This window comes from Acinonyx jubatus, chromosome C1 (assembly GCF_027475565.1).
Source record: "Acinonyx jubatus isolate Ajub_Pintada_27869175 chromosome C1, VMU_Ajub_asm_v1.0, whole genome shotgun sequence".
NCBI lineage: Eukaryota > Metazoa > Chordata > Mammalia > Carnivora > Felidae > Acinonyx > Acinonyx jubatus.
Genome location: NC_069381.1, coordinates 192,343,044 through 192,361,107, shown reverse-complemented (window position 1 = coordinate 192,361,107; position 18,064 = coordinate 192,343,044). Strand labels below are relative to the sequence as shown.

The following is an 18,064-nucleotide window of genomic DNA, read 5'->3' as shown; positions in this document are numbered from 1 at the left end:
AAGAAAATATATGATCAATAAAGAATTGGAAGCCATTCATATCTGTTTCAGAGCTGATGCTATACCTTAGCATAGTGAACTTTATTCTTTGTTCACACAAATCAACAAAGCCTTGTAAGAAAAATTTATAATAAAAGTCTACTAGGACCTTATGATATTTGGAATTTGCTGTGATGGAACTTACAGTTTAATTGGAGGATGTTACTAGCATGCATCAAATAATTACAAAACAATGAAATGAAACTGTGGTTCCAGCTGCTACTTATATTGAACCATAGCTGGTAATATCCACTTTAATTTCTGTTCATAGAGTTGATTTATTTATAGTAAGATTCTCATTTTTATGAAACATAACAGAAATATAACAATAGAAGAGCAAACACAATTTGTTACTTCCTAAGTAAAATTCATCCATTTTCCTGTCACCTCTTTCTTCTTGCATATTTGGTCCTTATAGACTAGTTCCTGTCCTTCCTCCGGATCATCAAATTTGGTAGACTTACTCAATTCTCTCCCTCTCTGCTCTCCCTAAACCCTGCAATATTGGTGAAAGTGTCTTCCTATTTTTATTTGTTTTGTGTTAAAACCTCTCTTTCCTTGGCTTCTATGGCACTGGAATATATTGAAGTATATATTTTGTGATATAGAGAAGGGATATATGTTGTCCTTGGATTCTGAAAGTCCTGAACTTAAATCCTGACTCCAACATGCACTACCTCTGAAATCTTGAAAATTTACTTAAACATCTGAGGCATTGTTTCATTTATAAAATATGAGGGAGGGATGCACACCTTCTAGGAAACCTTAAATTGATACTTACATGAGAAAACTTCTGCAAAGGTCTTAGAACTTTTATTTTAACCTCTACTTAACTTTTCCAGCTTTGTGTTCCTGACTCTAGTTGATCTGTTAAAAGTATCTGCCTTATGTATAACCATATATATATATTTAATCTTTGAAAATAGATTACAAACCGATTGAAGGCAGGTTAATGACTAACAATTATCCATTGACAAATGTCACTGGGCCTAGTCCATGCCTTACATATAGCAGGTCCCCAATAAATATAATGACTGAGTAGCTGAACAAATACCATATGGTCCAATAAGAGCTCCTAATAAAGAGAACTGCCATCAAGAAAATATATAACTCATCATGCTGAAATCAGAAATATTGACATAGGGATATAATCTATTAATTCTTGACTATTAAGAGGCACATACATGCTAATTATGACTATATGTTATTTTAAGTCAACTTAAGATTTTTGAACTATCAAACATTTAAGAATCAATACACACAAAATATATAATATTCATCTTGTGAATTATCTAAATATCACTCTGAAACAGTTTGGGTAAAACATTTATCTTGCCCGTGATAGAATCAAGTTCTCTCTCCCACTTTCAAAATACACATATGTAAATACTATTTAAATAGTGAATTCAATTAAGATTCTTAAAACATTAGATATTTGATGTAAGCTTTTACTTTATATCTGATTCAATAAATGATTAGTTAAAAAATTAGTGAAGGCCTATGAAATCTATGACATCACCTAAAATATCACATGGAACATAAAAATGAATTAAAAATAAAATGTATTCTTGGCATTAGTTCGCAGAGGCATGGAAATTCCCACAGTAATACTCCTCTTTTACATAGAAAAAAAAACCTCTTTTACGTAAGAGTTTTTAGTATTCTTGAATCAGTTTATTAGATAAGTTGTTTAGGGTATGATGACTAAAACTGTAGAATGGTAATATGTAGTAAATGATAAAGTTGTTTTCCTTTAGAGTTAATCACTTCATACATAATATATCATATATTCATCTTAGTTGCACAGCCTCCCAGTAAATTAAGAGGGGAGTATTTTTTTTTTTTTTACTACAGTGAAACTGAGACTCAGAAAGATAGTGTGAGTTGGCAGTGAGGTCACAGGACATACCCATTGATTGCAAATCAAATCAACGGTTTCCACTAAAGTGTCCATCCAACCATCACCATCTCATTATACATTAAAAATATTAAATACCCACATACTTAATATATATATGGATGTCCACAGACTGGAGTAGGGAAGATGGTCATTGGTATCACAAGCATATGTCATAGTGAAGTATCATCAAAATTATAACATGCAATTAATTATATGTCATATGTAAGGAAATATATATATTTCTTTCCCTAAGTTATTTCTGTATCTAGTATCCTTTAAGATGAAAGTTGTTCATTATTCATTTTTTTTCTATCAGAAAATGTAAATTACCTTTAGAGAGTGAAGTACTGATATTTCTCTGTCTTACATATAAGTTTTAACAACTTTTTGGTGACACTTTCCCCCCCGAAAAACTTTAATCAAATATAAGCACAAAATGTTCCTGTCTGGTTTTGCCATGCCTCATGAGCAAGTTAAATAAAAAGTCAATAGAAACTAACATGTGTAGGAGAGGACATTCAAAGGGAGTGTTCCAGCTAAGGTGACACCTGCATTATTACATCTGCCAGAAGTTTGTGGCTGCAGGGAAATGGCCAACTTTACTGAGCTCAATTTAGCACTTGAATGCCCAAGTGGAACTCACCAGGTTTGCCCTAGATTGTTTTCCTAAGCAATAGGCACACCTATGATTTTTCAGCACTCGCCAATGGACACAGTTTATCACACTGAACACAGTGATGTTCAGATGAAAATTGGATCCTTCAAAAGCACACCTTACTCTTTTTTCCTACATTGAATGTAGCAGTAAGTGGCAGTGAAGGGGGAAGAGAATATTAATGTTATCAGAATTAAAACATTAAAAAAAGAAGCCTATAGGATATTAGACAAAAGCAATTTCTGAACAATTCATACTTTAATCCATAGTAAATTAAATTTGTGTCAACAATTAATGGAGAAATAGATCCAAATCTTAGCTTCCTATATTTACATGATATAAACTGTATGTCAATGGTCATAGACCCTATTTTTAAACATCTAAATTGGACGAAAACAGTTTCCTTTTGATAGGTCAATCAGAAATAGTTAAAGCACCCAAAAATCAAAATAAGAAAATAAAGAAATTAAAAATAGTTACAGGCAGAAGACAAGCAGTTGCTCGAAGCTGGTAATCAGCACCCTCACATTTTTTTTTCTTGCCTGTTCATGTTGCTGTTTTTTAGGCATCATTACTGTCTTTCAATCTAAAATTGCTAATCCAATGTGATACTATAAATAAAAATGTTTGGAGTATTGTATCCTGAAATAGTCCCTGCTTACAAAAAAAGCTTTCTTACAGTTGACTTCCTTCCTTCCTTACAGCAAAAGGGGTTCAACTGAGAGATCTGTGTACCTGTGCTTGTCTATTACTTCCTAACATAGGGGAAACTTATCATATGTGCTAGTTCTACAGTGATGGGACAACTATCCCTTTATGGACTACTGTTACTACATTGAAAGTGTAGGGGCACCCAGGTGGCTCGGTTGGTTAAACGTCTGACTCTTGATTTAGGTTTAGGTCATGATCTCACAGTTCTTGGGATTAAGCCCCACACTGAGCTCTGCGCTGACAACCCAGAGCCTGCTCGGGATTCTCCCTCTCTCCAGCTCTCTGCCCCTTCCCTGCTCAAGCTCTCTCTCTTGAAATAAAATAAATAAACCTTTTTTTAAACGGTCTGTGACATGTAACCTTATTTCCCCCAGATGTATATATAATGTATATAATTCACCTTTCCACACCTCTAACCATAATATATACAATTATATGTGTGAGTGCACACATACATATATATGTGTGTATATACATATACACACACTTACATATAGCACAGGGGTGAAATATCAAACATCCTAGGCCCTGGAGTCCTGCTCAGGTTTGATCTCGAATTTGTCATTTATTAGCATGTGATCGGAAGGAAATTGCTAAATATCTCTGTACCTCAGCTTGCTATCTATAAAATCAGGATAACTACTGACTTCCTTAGGTCGTGGTAAAAATTAAATGAAATAATGTAGCTAGAGTAGCGACTGATACGTAGTCTACAAATTTTGCGATTATTATCTTATACTTGGAAGGCATTCAGAATTGCTTGGTTGAATCAAAGCTCAAGTTTCTGTACTAAAAGATATAATTCTAAATCCATTCTTTTATTACCTAAGGGAATCAGCTATATCAGGAGAACCTAGCTGATGAAGACATTTGACATTTGATTTATGGTACTTGTACTTCTGCCCTCCAGGTCAGATTTATTTGCATGACCAAAATTGAATCTATCTATATGCTAATGGAGGAAAGGATTACAGGTGAGATTTTTCTAATTTTTAATAGATCAAAATAAGTATATTTTTTCTTGTCATGAGCATTTATGAAAATGCTATAGGGGAGGAGCATTAGGTGTGAAAGAGTCGGTGTTGGTAAGATGAGCGAGTGTGGGGAAAATAGCCATATTAAAATGTGAATAGTTCAGTTGTGAAGGCCAGCGGATAGAGTCTATGTAAATGTTGCTGTTCCACTAAAAATTCGACAGACTTAAGTTTTCTTAAATTTTTTTTTCAACGTTTACTTATTTTTGGGACACAGAGAGACAGAGCATGAACGGGGGAGGGGCAGAGAGAGAGGGAGACACAGAATCGGAAACAGGCTCCAGGCTCTGAGCCATCAGCCCAGAGCCTGACGCGGGGCTCGAACTCCCGGACCGCGAGATCGTGACCTGGCTGAAGTCGGACGCTTAACCGACTGCGCCACCCAGGCGCCCCAGACTTAAGTTTTCTTAAACTTCTTGGAAAGTGATCCACTAATGGGAAGTTAATAGATTAAACATCTAAATCCCAATGGATATGAATAACAGGCATTGGAATCCTACATGATACAACTCATATCACTTTGAATAAAGAGAAACTTTTGAAAACCTAAAGGAATTCACTGTAAAATATGTTATCACTCTAGGTCGATTAATGCCACTACACCAGCTTATAAATTTGGGGAACTGCCTAGAACAGTCAACTTTCCTAGCATGCCCTTGGGCAGCAATAAACAATTTAAGAGGAAAAGGAGAAAGTCAGTGAACTCAAGTGGGGAAGAGAAATTTTTTGCTGAAGCTGTCTGAATAATGGTTATCACCTAAATTGGTAAGAATGGCTATTGCTCTGGAAGTCTCCTGAGGGCTCCCATTGCTATACTCATGTATTGGAGATGGCAAACTGAGTTCTGATGGGAGCAGGCATTTGCAGGAGGGACGCCAGGTCGATTATTCTAAGAGTGGTCCAACATCTCAGCCCTAAAAAAGGCTGGGGTTTCATACATCATCCTCAGCACGATACATGCTCATCTCCACCCTTCAAGGAAAGGAACTTATATAATTTCCGCTTTCTCACAGACATGGAAAACTCGTCAGTTATTTCCATAATGCCAACGTCGTTACAATCATTGTTTTCCCCACTCCAGTCTGTGGGCATTCACATATATACCAAATATGTGGGTATATTCCATTTAGGAGTCAAATTCTGAACTTCATTTCAGATGACCATATGTAAATACAAGTCATAGATTGGCCATCAATTCGAATGATATTCTCATCCTCTGCTAGTAAACGTGTTTATTGGATTTTAGAAGAATCTTAACATGATTAACAACGGTAGAGTGGGAATTTTTGTTCATTAGCATAATGGAGTGTTATTGATCTTGTGATAAGAATAGCATCTGTATGACTCGCTATCATTGCTTCTTTTTTTAAAAAGATCTGGTTTTAAAATAAGGTGACAATGCATCATCAAGAAAATTAAGAAATGATACACTGTGAAATATGTAAGCAAATGTAAATTGTGACTCTAAAAATTGTCTTTAAATGCATATATCTAAAATCACAAAATACCCTTCATCATCATAAGTAGCATTTTCATTTTCAGAGGGAAAACCTTGTTGAGCACTCATCATGTCCCAGGTGTCCTTTATATTTATATTTGTTTAAGCCTCACAACAAAAGTATAAGGCAGACATTAGCAGAAAGAATGTGAAGCCAGAGAAGTGAGGGAGGTGCCATGCCCATGAGTCCACAGCGGGGAAGACTTCACACCTATTATCTGACTAGCTCCTTAGCCTATACTCTTCCAACACATGAGAAAGGAACTGAGTGAAACCTAACCCACATGTATCATTCTATACTTTGTCCTATGTTTAAGCTTCTGCTCTTCTCCCAGCTGAGATCCCCACTGCCTATTTCCCCAGGTACCTAAAAAGAATGCAAAGGGACCTGGGCACATTGGCACCAGAGATATATTGAGGTAAGATAATTTAGGGGCCATCTCAAATCACACCAAATAAATAGCTACCTCCTGGGCCCACATCTAAAGTGAGCCTTTCCAGTGCTGGAACAGTTGAGATTTTGAAACGAAATGAACCACAGATGAATGCAAAGGGAAAAGAACTAATCTTTGTAAACTTTCTGCAAATAGGTAAGACACAATTCAGCTACATAATGCCAACTGATAACAGTTATTATTACTGTTGGAGCAGAATCTGCCTTGATGACTAAGCCTGTTTGGATATTTAGAGGTCTGCGAAAAAGCAGGAGATATCATAATCCAGGGTAACGGTGAAGATAACCAAAATAGGACAATAAAACTCAAGCCCTACATACTTACACTCCATCAGCCGTGACATCTATCCAACTTTAGACCTCTATTTAGACTTCTATGTACCACAGAATGACTGAGACAGGTAGCTTCAGGGCCCATCTAGTCTTTTTTTAATCTATCTAACACCTCTTTCTTTTTTTTTCTAAATATGTATTTTTTAGAGAGACAGACAGACAGGCAGACAGACAGAGTGTGAGCAGGAGAGGGGCAGAGAGAGACGGAGACACAGAATCTGAAGCAGGCTCCAGGCTCCAAGTTGTCAGCACAGAGCCTGATGTGGGGCTCGAACCACGCACTGCGAGACCATGACCTGAGCCAAAGTCAGAAGCCCAACCGACTGAGCTAACCAGGCACCCCTCTATCTAACACTTCTAAATAATAATCATTATCAAATTGTTGTGTGTGCATCTATACCACTTCAAAAAAATAATAATAATAAACAGTAAAGTATCATTCAGAAAATAATGAATTCAGGATTTAGGTTTATTAATACCTGTTGAATTCTTGAGACAAAAGATAATTTTACGTATAATTTTTTTGGAATCTTTTGAATTATTGAAAGATTTATATAAAAAATTTTAATGTTGATCATTGTGAACAAGAATGGAAACAGAAACTAAAAATGTTAAATTATTAGCAAATAAATGCAACAGAATGTGGAAGTCAAAAGATATTATAAGTGATCTCTAACAGTATGGGTCTAATCCTCCGAGGACTTTTTCACTGTCACCCATCCACTTATTTCTGCTTAGTTAGAATTTCAACCTGCTTTCTGGTTGCAACAAAAACTATTCAATTGAAACATAGAATTTGTCCCCAAATCAGAATGTATATGAAGTGAAAATTTAAATCACAATAACATCTGCTATTTTTCACCCCAGGTCTCCTCCCTGCTGTGATTGGCATACTCTAAGTTTCTAGCACCCTCATGTGGTTTTAATTGGAGTGGTTTCACAGGCATTTGCAATCAGTTGTCTGAAACTGAAAACAGTGAAACAGACTATATAATTCAACATGGAAGTTCTGCTGGCCTCACAAACCAAGAAAAGAAACCTCAAGTCAGCAAAATTCTAAGATGAATGTATGGGCTCAATTCTTAACGTATTTGCTATCTACTGTTCATTTTATGTGACCACTAGAAAGGATGACTTATAGGCAACCACAGCTAGTTTCATTTTTGGCAGATTGGAATCCCCAATTTTCAAAACCAAGCATTTGTTGTGGGCAACTGTTCAATAGATGAAAAAGTACCTCATATTGCTCCTAAAGAAAAGCAAGAGGTATTATTGCCTTGTTTGTGTGCATCTTGATTAGGTAAACACAGTAACAGAGGTAACAGAGGTCTACAGAGGTAGATTTTGAGAACCTCCACTGTCTTCAACGAAATTTGAAATGATTAATATTTTTACATTTTCTCAAATCATTTGGGAATCATTTATGCAAACAAAAAGTTTCCCTCTCTCTAAACGTATACCTAGGCTTGTAGGTGAGACTTCTTTCTAATAACAGTATATTTCAGAACCCTCTTAAAGGGAGAAGCTAAAGAAGATTATACTGTCTTCCTTAGATTCGTAATAAATGTTCCTCTTATCAAAGATCCATGTTTAAAACCTATCTGTGATTTCATAAGCCTGAGGTGCCCCAACAAACGGTCTTCTCATGAAAATAAAAAAGTAGATTTTAAAGCACTGACATTATCAGAATATTCTGAACATGAAATGAAATTTTAAAAATAATTGGCCATGAAGGAGATAAAAATGTAAATTAGTGAGAGGTAAAGAATCTATTAACAGAAACTTGAATGTGGCTTATTTGTATGCTGAACTGGAAGTCCCGATGTCAAAAATATCAGTAAAATGCAAGAGGAATACATTTGCCCATCAATATACAGCAATATGTAGATTGATATTAAAAGAGAAAAATAGAATTCAGAACTTAGAAATGTTATTGAAGGTAGGAATATTATTCATTTAATTATTGGCTGATAAAATTTTAATCTAGGTAATTTTTGGTAAGTCAAATAGCACATGAGTTCATAAATGTATCCCAATTTTTATAACTTCAAAATACTTAATAAAATATCACTATGTTTGATGGCAGTGGTAGGGGTTCAAGGTAACTAAGAATATTAGAAGATACCTTTCAAAAGGTAAATTAAACATCTAAAACTGCCATTTCTTGTGGCTGTGGCTCCTGCTTTCCAACCTTGGCACTATTTACTCCATTGAAGCAGAATTTTGGCCAAATGCTTGAGGGTAAGAGAGGACGAAAGTTACACAGAAAGTATCTGGAGCAAATCAGAGGACACTGCCTTACCTGTTGAGCCCTTTCAGTGTCTTTTCCATGTTTAAAATGTCACGCATCTTATACAAAAACCACTTGTCAATGGATGTGAGCTTCATGATCTCATCAAGGGACATGTTGTCTTCCAAGGCCTGCCAAAAGAAGACACACTTTCTTTGGCACCCATTTTATAAGTGTCTTATTTGGTTGAAAACCTATAGCAGCCACTCCTCCCCCTCACTCAGAGAGCCCAAGGCTATAGACTGAGAACGGAACCAATAGCATATCATTGATGTTCCTCCCGAGAAACCTACTGACGCTACCAACTGTATCCCAAATGGCATACCAAGGAGACGCCTTGAGTTAATCAGAGCTGTGTGTGCTTACAAAGATCTCCTGCTTTTTATATAACCATGTTTATATAACTGCTTTTTATATAACCATGTTTCCTGCTTTTTATATAACCATGTTAACAATTATATCCTAAATTTGATACATCTCTTTGGAATTAAAGAGAATCTCTTGAAACTACAGTTAAGACACATTGGTAGGAAAATCTAGAATCAATACAACGATCATTTAACTTGTATTTTTGGATAATTACCCTTTGGCAAATACCATATTGTTATCACCTCATTCCACATTCACACAAACCAGTCAGTGAGAATTTATGGCTCAAATCTGACTTAGTGCTATTTCTTTAGAACATTTCCTCAGAGAGGACTTCAAACAAAAAAATTATTTTGAATCAGTTACTATGACTTTTGTGCTAAGACAGGCATTTTACAGAATCCTAATATATTCCAAAACAATGTAGTAATAACTTCTGTTCTGATAGGAAGCTCAGCTTTTTCCTCAAGCTTACTTTAGCAATTTCTCAGAAGTAAAATTACAACTATGGGTCATTAAGCTGAGTAGAAAAGACAACTGAGAGAAGAAATAAACTCTCAAAACCCAAACCTTGATATTCAAAAGATATCCACTCTTATTCTTTGCTATTTTTAGATATATATTTATACTCTATGAAAAATAATAATCAGATAATGCTCCAAAATAACACGTTCTAGAAATCACACACCATATTTTTAAATCCCATTAAGAAATATATGTAACTAGTAATTCTACTCTTCTATTTCAACTGCAGGAGCTTAATTTTCTCTAAACGTTCACTTCTGTCTAGCATCAGAGAGATAATGATAATAAGTATTGAGAGACAGCACAGTTCATAATTCTGTTGACTAGCATAACATGATATTTATTGGGAATACTCAAAGGCAAGATCATTTTACTATAAGTCTGTGGTGTTTTTTTTCTTTGTTTTATTCTCCCTCTATATAGCCATGTTCCCAAGGACTTAATATTCTGTCTCATTTTTCCAAGTGATTAAAGACACAATTAGCTGTTGGTCATCAACACCGAGAGGGGGATAGAATCTGAAGTTAGCGACACTTTTGACAGACCAGAGGAAGTTTTCACACAATCACACACAGTAATCACCCTGCAATTGGCAAAGGACCTAGAATCCTGGAGTCATTTCCCAGTGAGGAAGGACAACTACAGTCACATCCACAGTTTCTGACAGAAAGCCAGATCCTGCCGTCTTAGGACTTCATCTTCAAGCACTACAGCACTGCCATGTCACACGGCTATAATAAAGTTCATAATGACCCCAAACAAGTTTGAGGTTACTCTAATGTTTCCCAAATCAAAAATAATGCCCTGTATTCTCCCCAAATCAAAAGAGGTGATGATCCAGTCATCCTGAAATAAGACTGCAGCAAAAATCAGGCCTCCGAGCAACTTGCCCTTTTCTAAGAATCATGAAAGCGAGCGAAGATTTACTCACTCCCTTCATTCTTTTTCCCCTTCAGCCCTCCACAGTCCTTACTCTCTTTGTCAAAACCACCAAGTTCCCGGTTGCTGTGGAAATGAACAGTAATGATGACCTCTAACACACAGAAATCAGTTCCTTCTGCCGGCACTCTGGCAGCCAATAATTTACACCTCAGCCCCTGCACTTCTTGCTCGTACGTAGAGTACTCTGCGAGAAAGAATCTCCACACATTTTTCCAGAATTCTTATCCTTTATAAGTCCGTCAGAAAAGAATGAGAGATTTGTTTGAGTTTTACAGCCTCACTGGGAACTTGGAAATACTTCCCTTTTTCATCTGCCTCAAAATGGCAGAGGATGATTACCAGGCTTACAGAAAACAATCCAATTATTCCCCTTTGTCTGGAAAAAAATCATATGTGTGTGTGTGTGTGTATATATATATATATATATATATATATATACACACACACACACACACACACACATATATGTAATACACATATACACGTGTGTGTGTGTGTGCGTATATGATATGGTAGAATGCTTTTTTAAACAAAAGACTTGAATAAGAACAATAAAGAAGGTGAAATGGCTCCCTGGAATAACCGCTCATTACCACCATCACCCCCACTGAAAAATGTTAATTCTCTATTACCTTGAAACTCAATATTAGGAAATGTCCATCAAAAGATACTAGCATCTGTCAGAATTTCAATGGAACTTAATACTCTGCATTTAGAAACCATAAAGGTGAGGAGAGTATAACATTATATGCAACGAAGGAAACATTCCCTTCCCTTCTCCCCTCTCAGCAGGACTCAATATATGGACATTAAAGTTGCAGTGAGTTCAAAATCACTCACAGCATTTTTCTGTTGTCACACAAAGGCAAATTACAAAGACGGATTGATTCCCTCTTTAAAGGCAAAATTCATATTTTCATCAACTCATCCCACATGCGCACACGACATATAAAATGGTCAGTGGGGCTTTGTAGCTTCAGTGTGGTTTGATACTGTTGGAGGATTAATGTTTAAGCTTCCTTAAATGTCAAAAAGCCATTCAGGGATTTCTGACCGGTCAGATCCCAGCTGCCCAAGTCACCTTTTATAAAATCAGATGAGCTGAAACTTCAAAACCCTATGCATAGTAAACATGAAAGGAGATTAATATGGCATTTAATTTGCATAAAAGGGAATTCATGGGTAGATGTGAGAAATGTGGGGCTTTTTTGTTCTAAAAGTAAGACCAATAAAATAATTACACAAAAAAGCCTATAATCATGGAAGATCTTTATGGTTGTTGTTGTTGTTTAAACATAGAAAAAGGAGCGAATAAAGATTATTTTCAAGTCTGAGGCAGCATATACTAAAGGATACTATTTTACGCATTTTCCTTTCTAAAATACAATTTTATACATTTTCAAGGAACAAGTAATGAGAGTGGTAGGAAACAGTAACTCAAAATGATCAAACCTACTTGCGAGTATTGATAAGACATATACCAAAAAGGAGGAACATTTTATGTCTGTGATCATCCTTTAAAGCTGTAATAGATGTCCTTAAGTCCAGGCTTAAATCAAATTCCAAAAAGGTGGTAATATTTGATTAATTATAGAATAACCAGAAGAAAGCCACAGAAGTCTCCAGTATAATATTACTGAAAAGAAAGTTTTGCCCCCAAATCCCTGAATTCACAACTACTCTGTGATTCAGTTTTACTTTAAAGTCCAGGCTGACTCTATTCTGAAGAAAACAGTAGCTCTGGACCCCTTAGCACATATTACCTTGGCAATGGCATAGATGCGGGTGCTGGATGGGTCAGCCAGCTCTCTTCTGAGATCTATGTTGGAAGGCCATTCTTTGTTCATTGGGAGACGGGAAGTGAACCCATCTATTGACGGGTGGCACATTCGTAAAGCCTTCTGGAAACTCTCCTCAAAGGTGCGACCAATAGCCATGACCTGTAATGCACATTTACGCACTTGGATTTAAAAAGCTTCCTTCCATATTTTGAATTTGAAACAGAACCCAGAAATGGAATATTTTTTCAGGAAAGACTTAGGAACAAAACACGTAAGGCAGAACAGTACTCAAAATTAGGTGCTATTTTTCTTCCACTCTCCTTTTCTCCATGGTTTTGATGTAATGATTCTTTAACAATATTAGGTCAGTCTTCTACCACATAGGAAATTTAGCTTTATTTGCTTAGACTGATGAGGAAATTGCCTGCACCTGTCCTGAACTATAATATTAAAATAAGGAATACATGGCCAGAGCATATAGATCCTTCTTTAATAAAACCTTGCTTTTATTCAAGATGTTCTTTAGAATAGAAAACTAAATGAAGAGAAACCAGACATATATTGACACAAAAACAGAACTCTTTCTAAATGGGTTATCAGTCACTATCCAAGACAGGTTGGCTTTCTTTATAACTAAGCATTAATATTAATAAAACCTTCAGAATCATAATGAATACTGACAGATTCAGATTTTCAATATAGGCAGAGACTAAATTCCCCATGACAAATTCAGTGTGTCTTTCCACAATCTTTACAACTGATTGTACACTAATCAATTAGGAAAACCATGTGGTGATTCAGTTTGGACGCGTTACAAGTCAGAGCTAAACTTAAATTGCCGTCAAGTCCACCCAGTTATTTTCAGTGGATAAACACTGTCTTTGAGCCTTTCCATGGAATAATAGATTGCTATGCATTTTTGGTCTCCAATTTAAAATAATAACAGTGATAATGCTGCCTTCAGTGTACCTCCGTGATTCTTCAAATAGACCCGAATTCCCATTAATGTCAGTTTGGTAAATCCTCATGTCAATTGTGTGACAAGATACATATTAAAAGATCACAAAACCCAAACAGATAACCTTTCACGCTGCCCCAAATTTAATTAGAAGTTGGAAGATTCTCAAGAGCAGAGATAAATAAAATGCTAGTCCAATTCAGATACGCAACTTGCGAGGCGTCGTGGTATTTGAAGGGTTACACAGTATGTTCATAGACTTGCTAGCCTAAGCATGAGAGGGACTGCCAGAAATAAGACATTTTATGGTACTATCAAATTAGGGAAAACATTTTTGGAATATTTAATACAGTTTTTACGTATTACATATTTAACAGTTGGCCATAAAGTAACTGGTTCTATAAGAAATTCATCATACATTTTTATTAATTTTAAGTACACTGTACATAATGGTGTAGAGAATATGTTCAATAAAAGAAAAACAAACATACTTATATAATAATAAAAGAGTTCATAACTGTGTTTGCTCAAAATCTGTGCTTTTTAATACTTTGTATTATTAAAATTCCCCTTCATTAAGTGAAAAATTTCACCATTTCTCCATGGAATAACTGACCTGGCCCTAACCCGATTCCCTGACCCTGTTCTACTACATTCTCAAAGCACCTGTAGGTGAATACTGTATTTTAACTTTTACCACAGTTGAATTCATATTATATTTGGTTCTAGTTATGTATTCTGAACTTACCAACTGCAGATAATATGTAACAAAGTATCTACATCTTATTCACTATTTTATTCTACCAGCATCTTTCATGTAGGAAGAACTCAAGAAACATTTCCTAACTTGAGGTGAACTAACTGAATGATGTAAAAAATTCACTGACAACAAAATCCTTTAGATAATAATCCCTAAATGAACACATTACAAAAAATTATCTCATATTCTTTGGCCTATAAATTGTATTGTGAGCAATGTGAAAAGGGACACTTTCCATGGAATAAGCTAAGTAGCAGTTGTTTATTTGGGCAGAAACACTACCAACAAAACTTTACATGGCATTTGAGTTCTAATTCTCTTGTGCACCTTGAAACATAATAGAAAAAATTATATTTAAAACAGCTGTCAAGGACTACCTTGTTTTTTACAACTACTAGAAGGACATTTTAATTAAAAAGGTCAAGTTTTCCTTATCTATCATTAGTTTAAAATCTTACATTAACATCTTGGAAACTAAGGAAACCAAAATAGTAATAATTCTGCCTTTCATGAGTGACTATGATTGATCAGTAAAATGTCTTTTTTTTTCTTTTCTCCTGCATTACTGATGGAGTTAAGCTGCACTTCCTGTGATTAGTGGCCATTATTTCTGCAATGGCTAGTCTGAGGATAAGCTATAATCTGTAATGTAGGACAAATGAAGGCCAATATAGAACAACATGTCATAAATAGTTCTTTGCTCTGTAATGTAACCAGCTTACATATCTAGGCCATATAGAGACACAGACAAGATAAAATAAAATAGAGGATGGATCAGTCGATCGATAGAGATTGAGATTCATGCATACTGCTTATAATCAAACATTCTACCCGTAAATAGCGACAATAATACTGATGGAATACATTTATTGGGGTGGCATATGCACCCCAATGTCTCTAGCAGTGCTATCAACAATAGCCAAATTGTGGAAAGAGCCCAAAGAAGTTGTGGTATATATACACAATGTAATATTATTCAGCAATCAAAAAGAATGAAATCTTGCCTTTTTTAACAATGTGGATGGAACTAGAGTGAATCATGCTATGCAAAATAAGTCAGTCAAAGATAAACATCATATGATTTCACTCATATGAGGAATTGAAGAAACAGAACAGATGAACATAGGGGAAGGGAAGGAAAAATAAGACAAAAACAGAGAGGGAAGCAAACCATAAGAGACTCTTAAATAAGAGAACAAACTGAGGGTTGCTGGAGGGGTGTGGGGTGGGGGGATGGGCTAAATGGGCAATGGGCATTAAGGAAGGCACTTGATGAGATGAGCACTGGGTGTTATATGTAATTTATGAATCACTAAATTCTACTCTTGAAACCATTATTACACTAGATGTTAATAACTTGGATTTAAATACAATTTAAAATATAATAAAAATAATAAAATGTTTAAAAAAGAATACATTTATTGGGGATGCACTATGTATCTACCTTAAAAGACATTACTAAATATTTACATCTATTAATCATAAACCTTATAAGAACCCCACAAGGTAGGTATTATCATCTCCAATTTTCTGATGGAAAACCTGAAGACCAGGGTCTTGTATGAATGTCTCTAGCTAGTAAGTGGCAACACCAAAATAAAACAGAAGCCCATTTAGTTTGGCTCATGCTGTCTCCACTTATGCCAAGCCAACTGGATCTAAGAAGAAATAAACCCCTTGGTGGGGAAGGAAAGAAGTGACTGTCAGAGGCAGGGATCTGAATTTTTTAATTTCCTCCTGCACAGAGGAGCACTGCATCTTTGAAGATGGGATAATCAAAAGCTAATTTTAATATCAAATAGTATAAAAGGACATTATGAAAAATCTAAAGGTCCTAAACACTGAGACCATTCCAATATAATGAAAGAAGCGCTTCTCGATTTTGAATTTTAGAGCTAGATGGGACATGACAGACTGTCTAGTCCAGGCCCTTTCTTTTAGACATATAGAAAGTGAAGTCCAAGGAGGATAAAGCCACAATTTATGTGAATAGATTAAAATTTAATTCTTAACCTCAGTTCAGTGATCTTTTTGGTACACCATTTTATACCATGTTATTTTCTAGATTTGTTTATAAATACATTATAACTCAGTTTTATATATGTGTGTTTGTGTGTATATATGAATATGTTTTTTCATATACTCAAATACATTATACATCCACCTATATGGCCTCTCCTTTTAAACAAAAGCATTTAAGATCTATTAAATGGCCATGTAACAAATGTCTTCTGTTACCAGTCAGAGAGATGTTGAAACACTAGGGAAGAAATGAAATTCCTTTTTATCCTCCAGTCAAGAACCCAGTATCTAGGCAACCTTAAGACTTTCAAAATGTTAAGGGTTTGACAAAATAACTGAGGACAAGAATAAAATAGAAGAATAAACCAAGGACTCACCTCTCCTACACTTTTCATAGAGCTACCAATTCGGCTAGATGTTCCATGAAAACGATCAAGATCCCAGCGAGGAATCTTGGTAACCATGTAATCCAAGCTAGGTTCAAAGCAGGCTGATGTCTTCCCCGATACAACATTCTTGATTTCTGGAAGTGGGATTCCTAGGGCAATCTTTGCAGCAATGAATGCCAACGGGTAGCTATAAAGGAGGAGATATTTTTTTTCTTTCAGCAATAAGTGTTAATAACAACCCAAAACATAAATTGTTCTTTCTTAGAAATTCTGGTATTACTCCACATCAGGGTATAAAACACATCTGGTTCTCTGTTCTGTATGAAGATTTAATAGCCACTTATAAAATAATGTGAGCCATGATAAAGCAGACAGGCACAGATCACAAAAGAATTCACTCCCTATGCCTGACATTCAGGGCTATAACTGCCAACCTTCGCCTCTTTAATCCAAAATCAATGGCTTCCTTGATAAAGTGCTCACTTGTGTATAGGCTCCACTAAGATAAGAATCTGAAAAATACTCTTGAAAAGATATACACATGTCTGCACCTAGGAAGACAGCTGAGTTAGCTGGTACTATGGGGTATGCAATGGCCAGAAAATGTAGTAATTGAAAGTTTGGGTCCTTGATCAGTCTCCAAATTATTTTTGAACTTGGGTTTCCTTACAAAACTGACACTCTAGAGGGGCACTTGGGTGGCTCAGTTGGTTAAGTGACCCACTCTTGACTTTGGCTCAGGTCATGATCTCAGGGTTCATGGGATTGAGCCCCACGTGGGGCTCCACACTGATAGCATGGAGCCTGCTTGGGATTCTCCCTCTCCCTCTCTCTCTGTGCCTCTGCCACTCACATGTCCTCTCTCTCTCTCCCTCTCGAAAGAAAAGAAAGAAGAAAGAAAGGAAGAAAGAAAGGAAGCAAAGAAAGAAAGCAAAGGAAAAAAAAACTAATACTCCAGGGACTTCACTGGATTGTTTTGGTGATTATAATTAAGAAAATAATTCACAGAACTATAGAATTACATATGAGTCTTGTAATACATCTCCCCCACCCGACAGATGAGGAAACTGATTAGAGATAATAAATGACATGTCCAAAGTCACATAGTCAGTAGAAGAATTGGGAGGAGAACTCAGGTCTCCTGACTCTTGCTTAGGGTAGTAGTTTACCACTACTCCATGCAGCAGTGTGTAGCCATATTAAAAAAAAAATCTTTACACGTAATTATTTTGTTCCCTTAAATGCCATGTAATTTAAATGCCATGTGCTAAATATATTAATAGGAACAAAAGGTATTAGTTAATGTTCCCTCCAGTTATGCTTGCCGGAGGTTTTTAAATGGGTAGCAAATTCATTTATTTGGTTGCGACCTTTATCTATAGAAAAACCTTGCGATGTTTGATC

The 18,064-nt window shown here is 35.8% G+C and overlaps 1 protein-coding gene across 1 annotated transcript in view; it reads right to left on the bottom strand.

Annotated features, from left to right (window-relative positions):
* The window catches only part of CPS1 (carbamoyl-phosphate synthase 1), a 127,500-nt gene that overhangs the window by 54,202 nt on the left and 55,234 nt on the right, over positions 1-18,064 (bottom strand). Inside the window, exons 19-21 of the mRNA XM_027051699.2 lie at positions 16,649-16,847; positions 12,514-12,690; positions 8,927-9,045 (exon numbers count right to left, since the gene is read on the bottom strand). Coding sequence (XP_026907500.1) covers positions 8,927-9,045; positions 12,514-12,690; positions 16,649-16,847 — 495 coding nt within the window. The remainder of the gene's footprint in view (positions 1-8,926; positions 9,046-12,513; positions 12,691-16,648; positions 16,848-18,064) is intronic.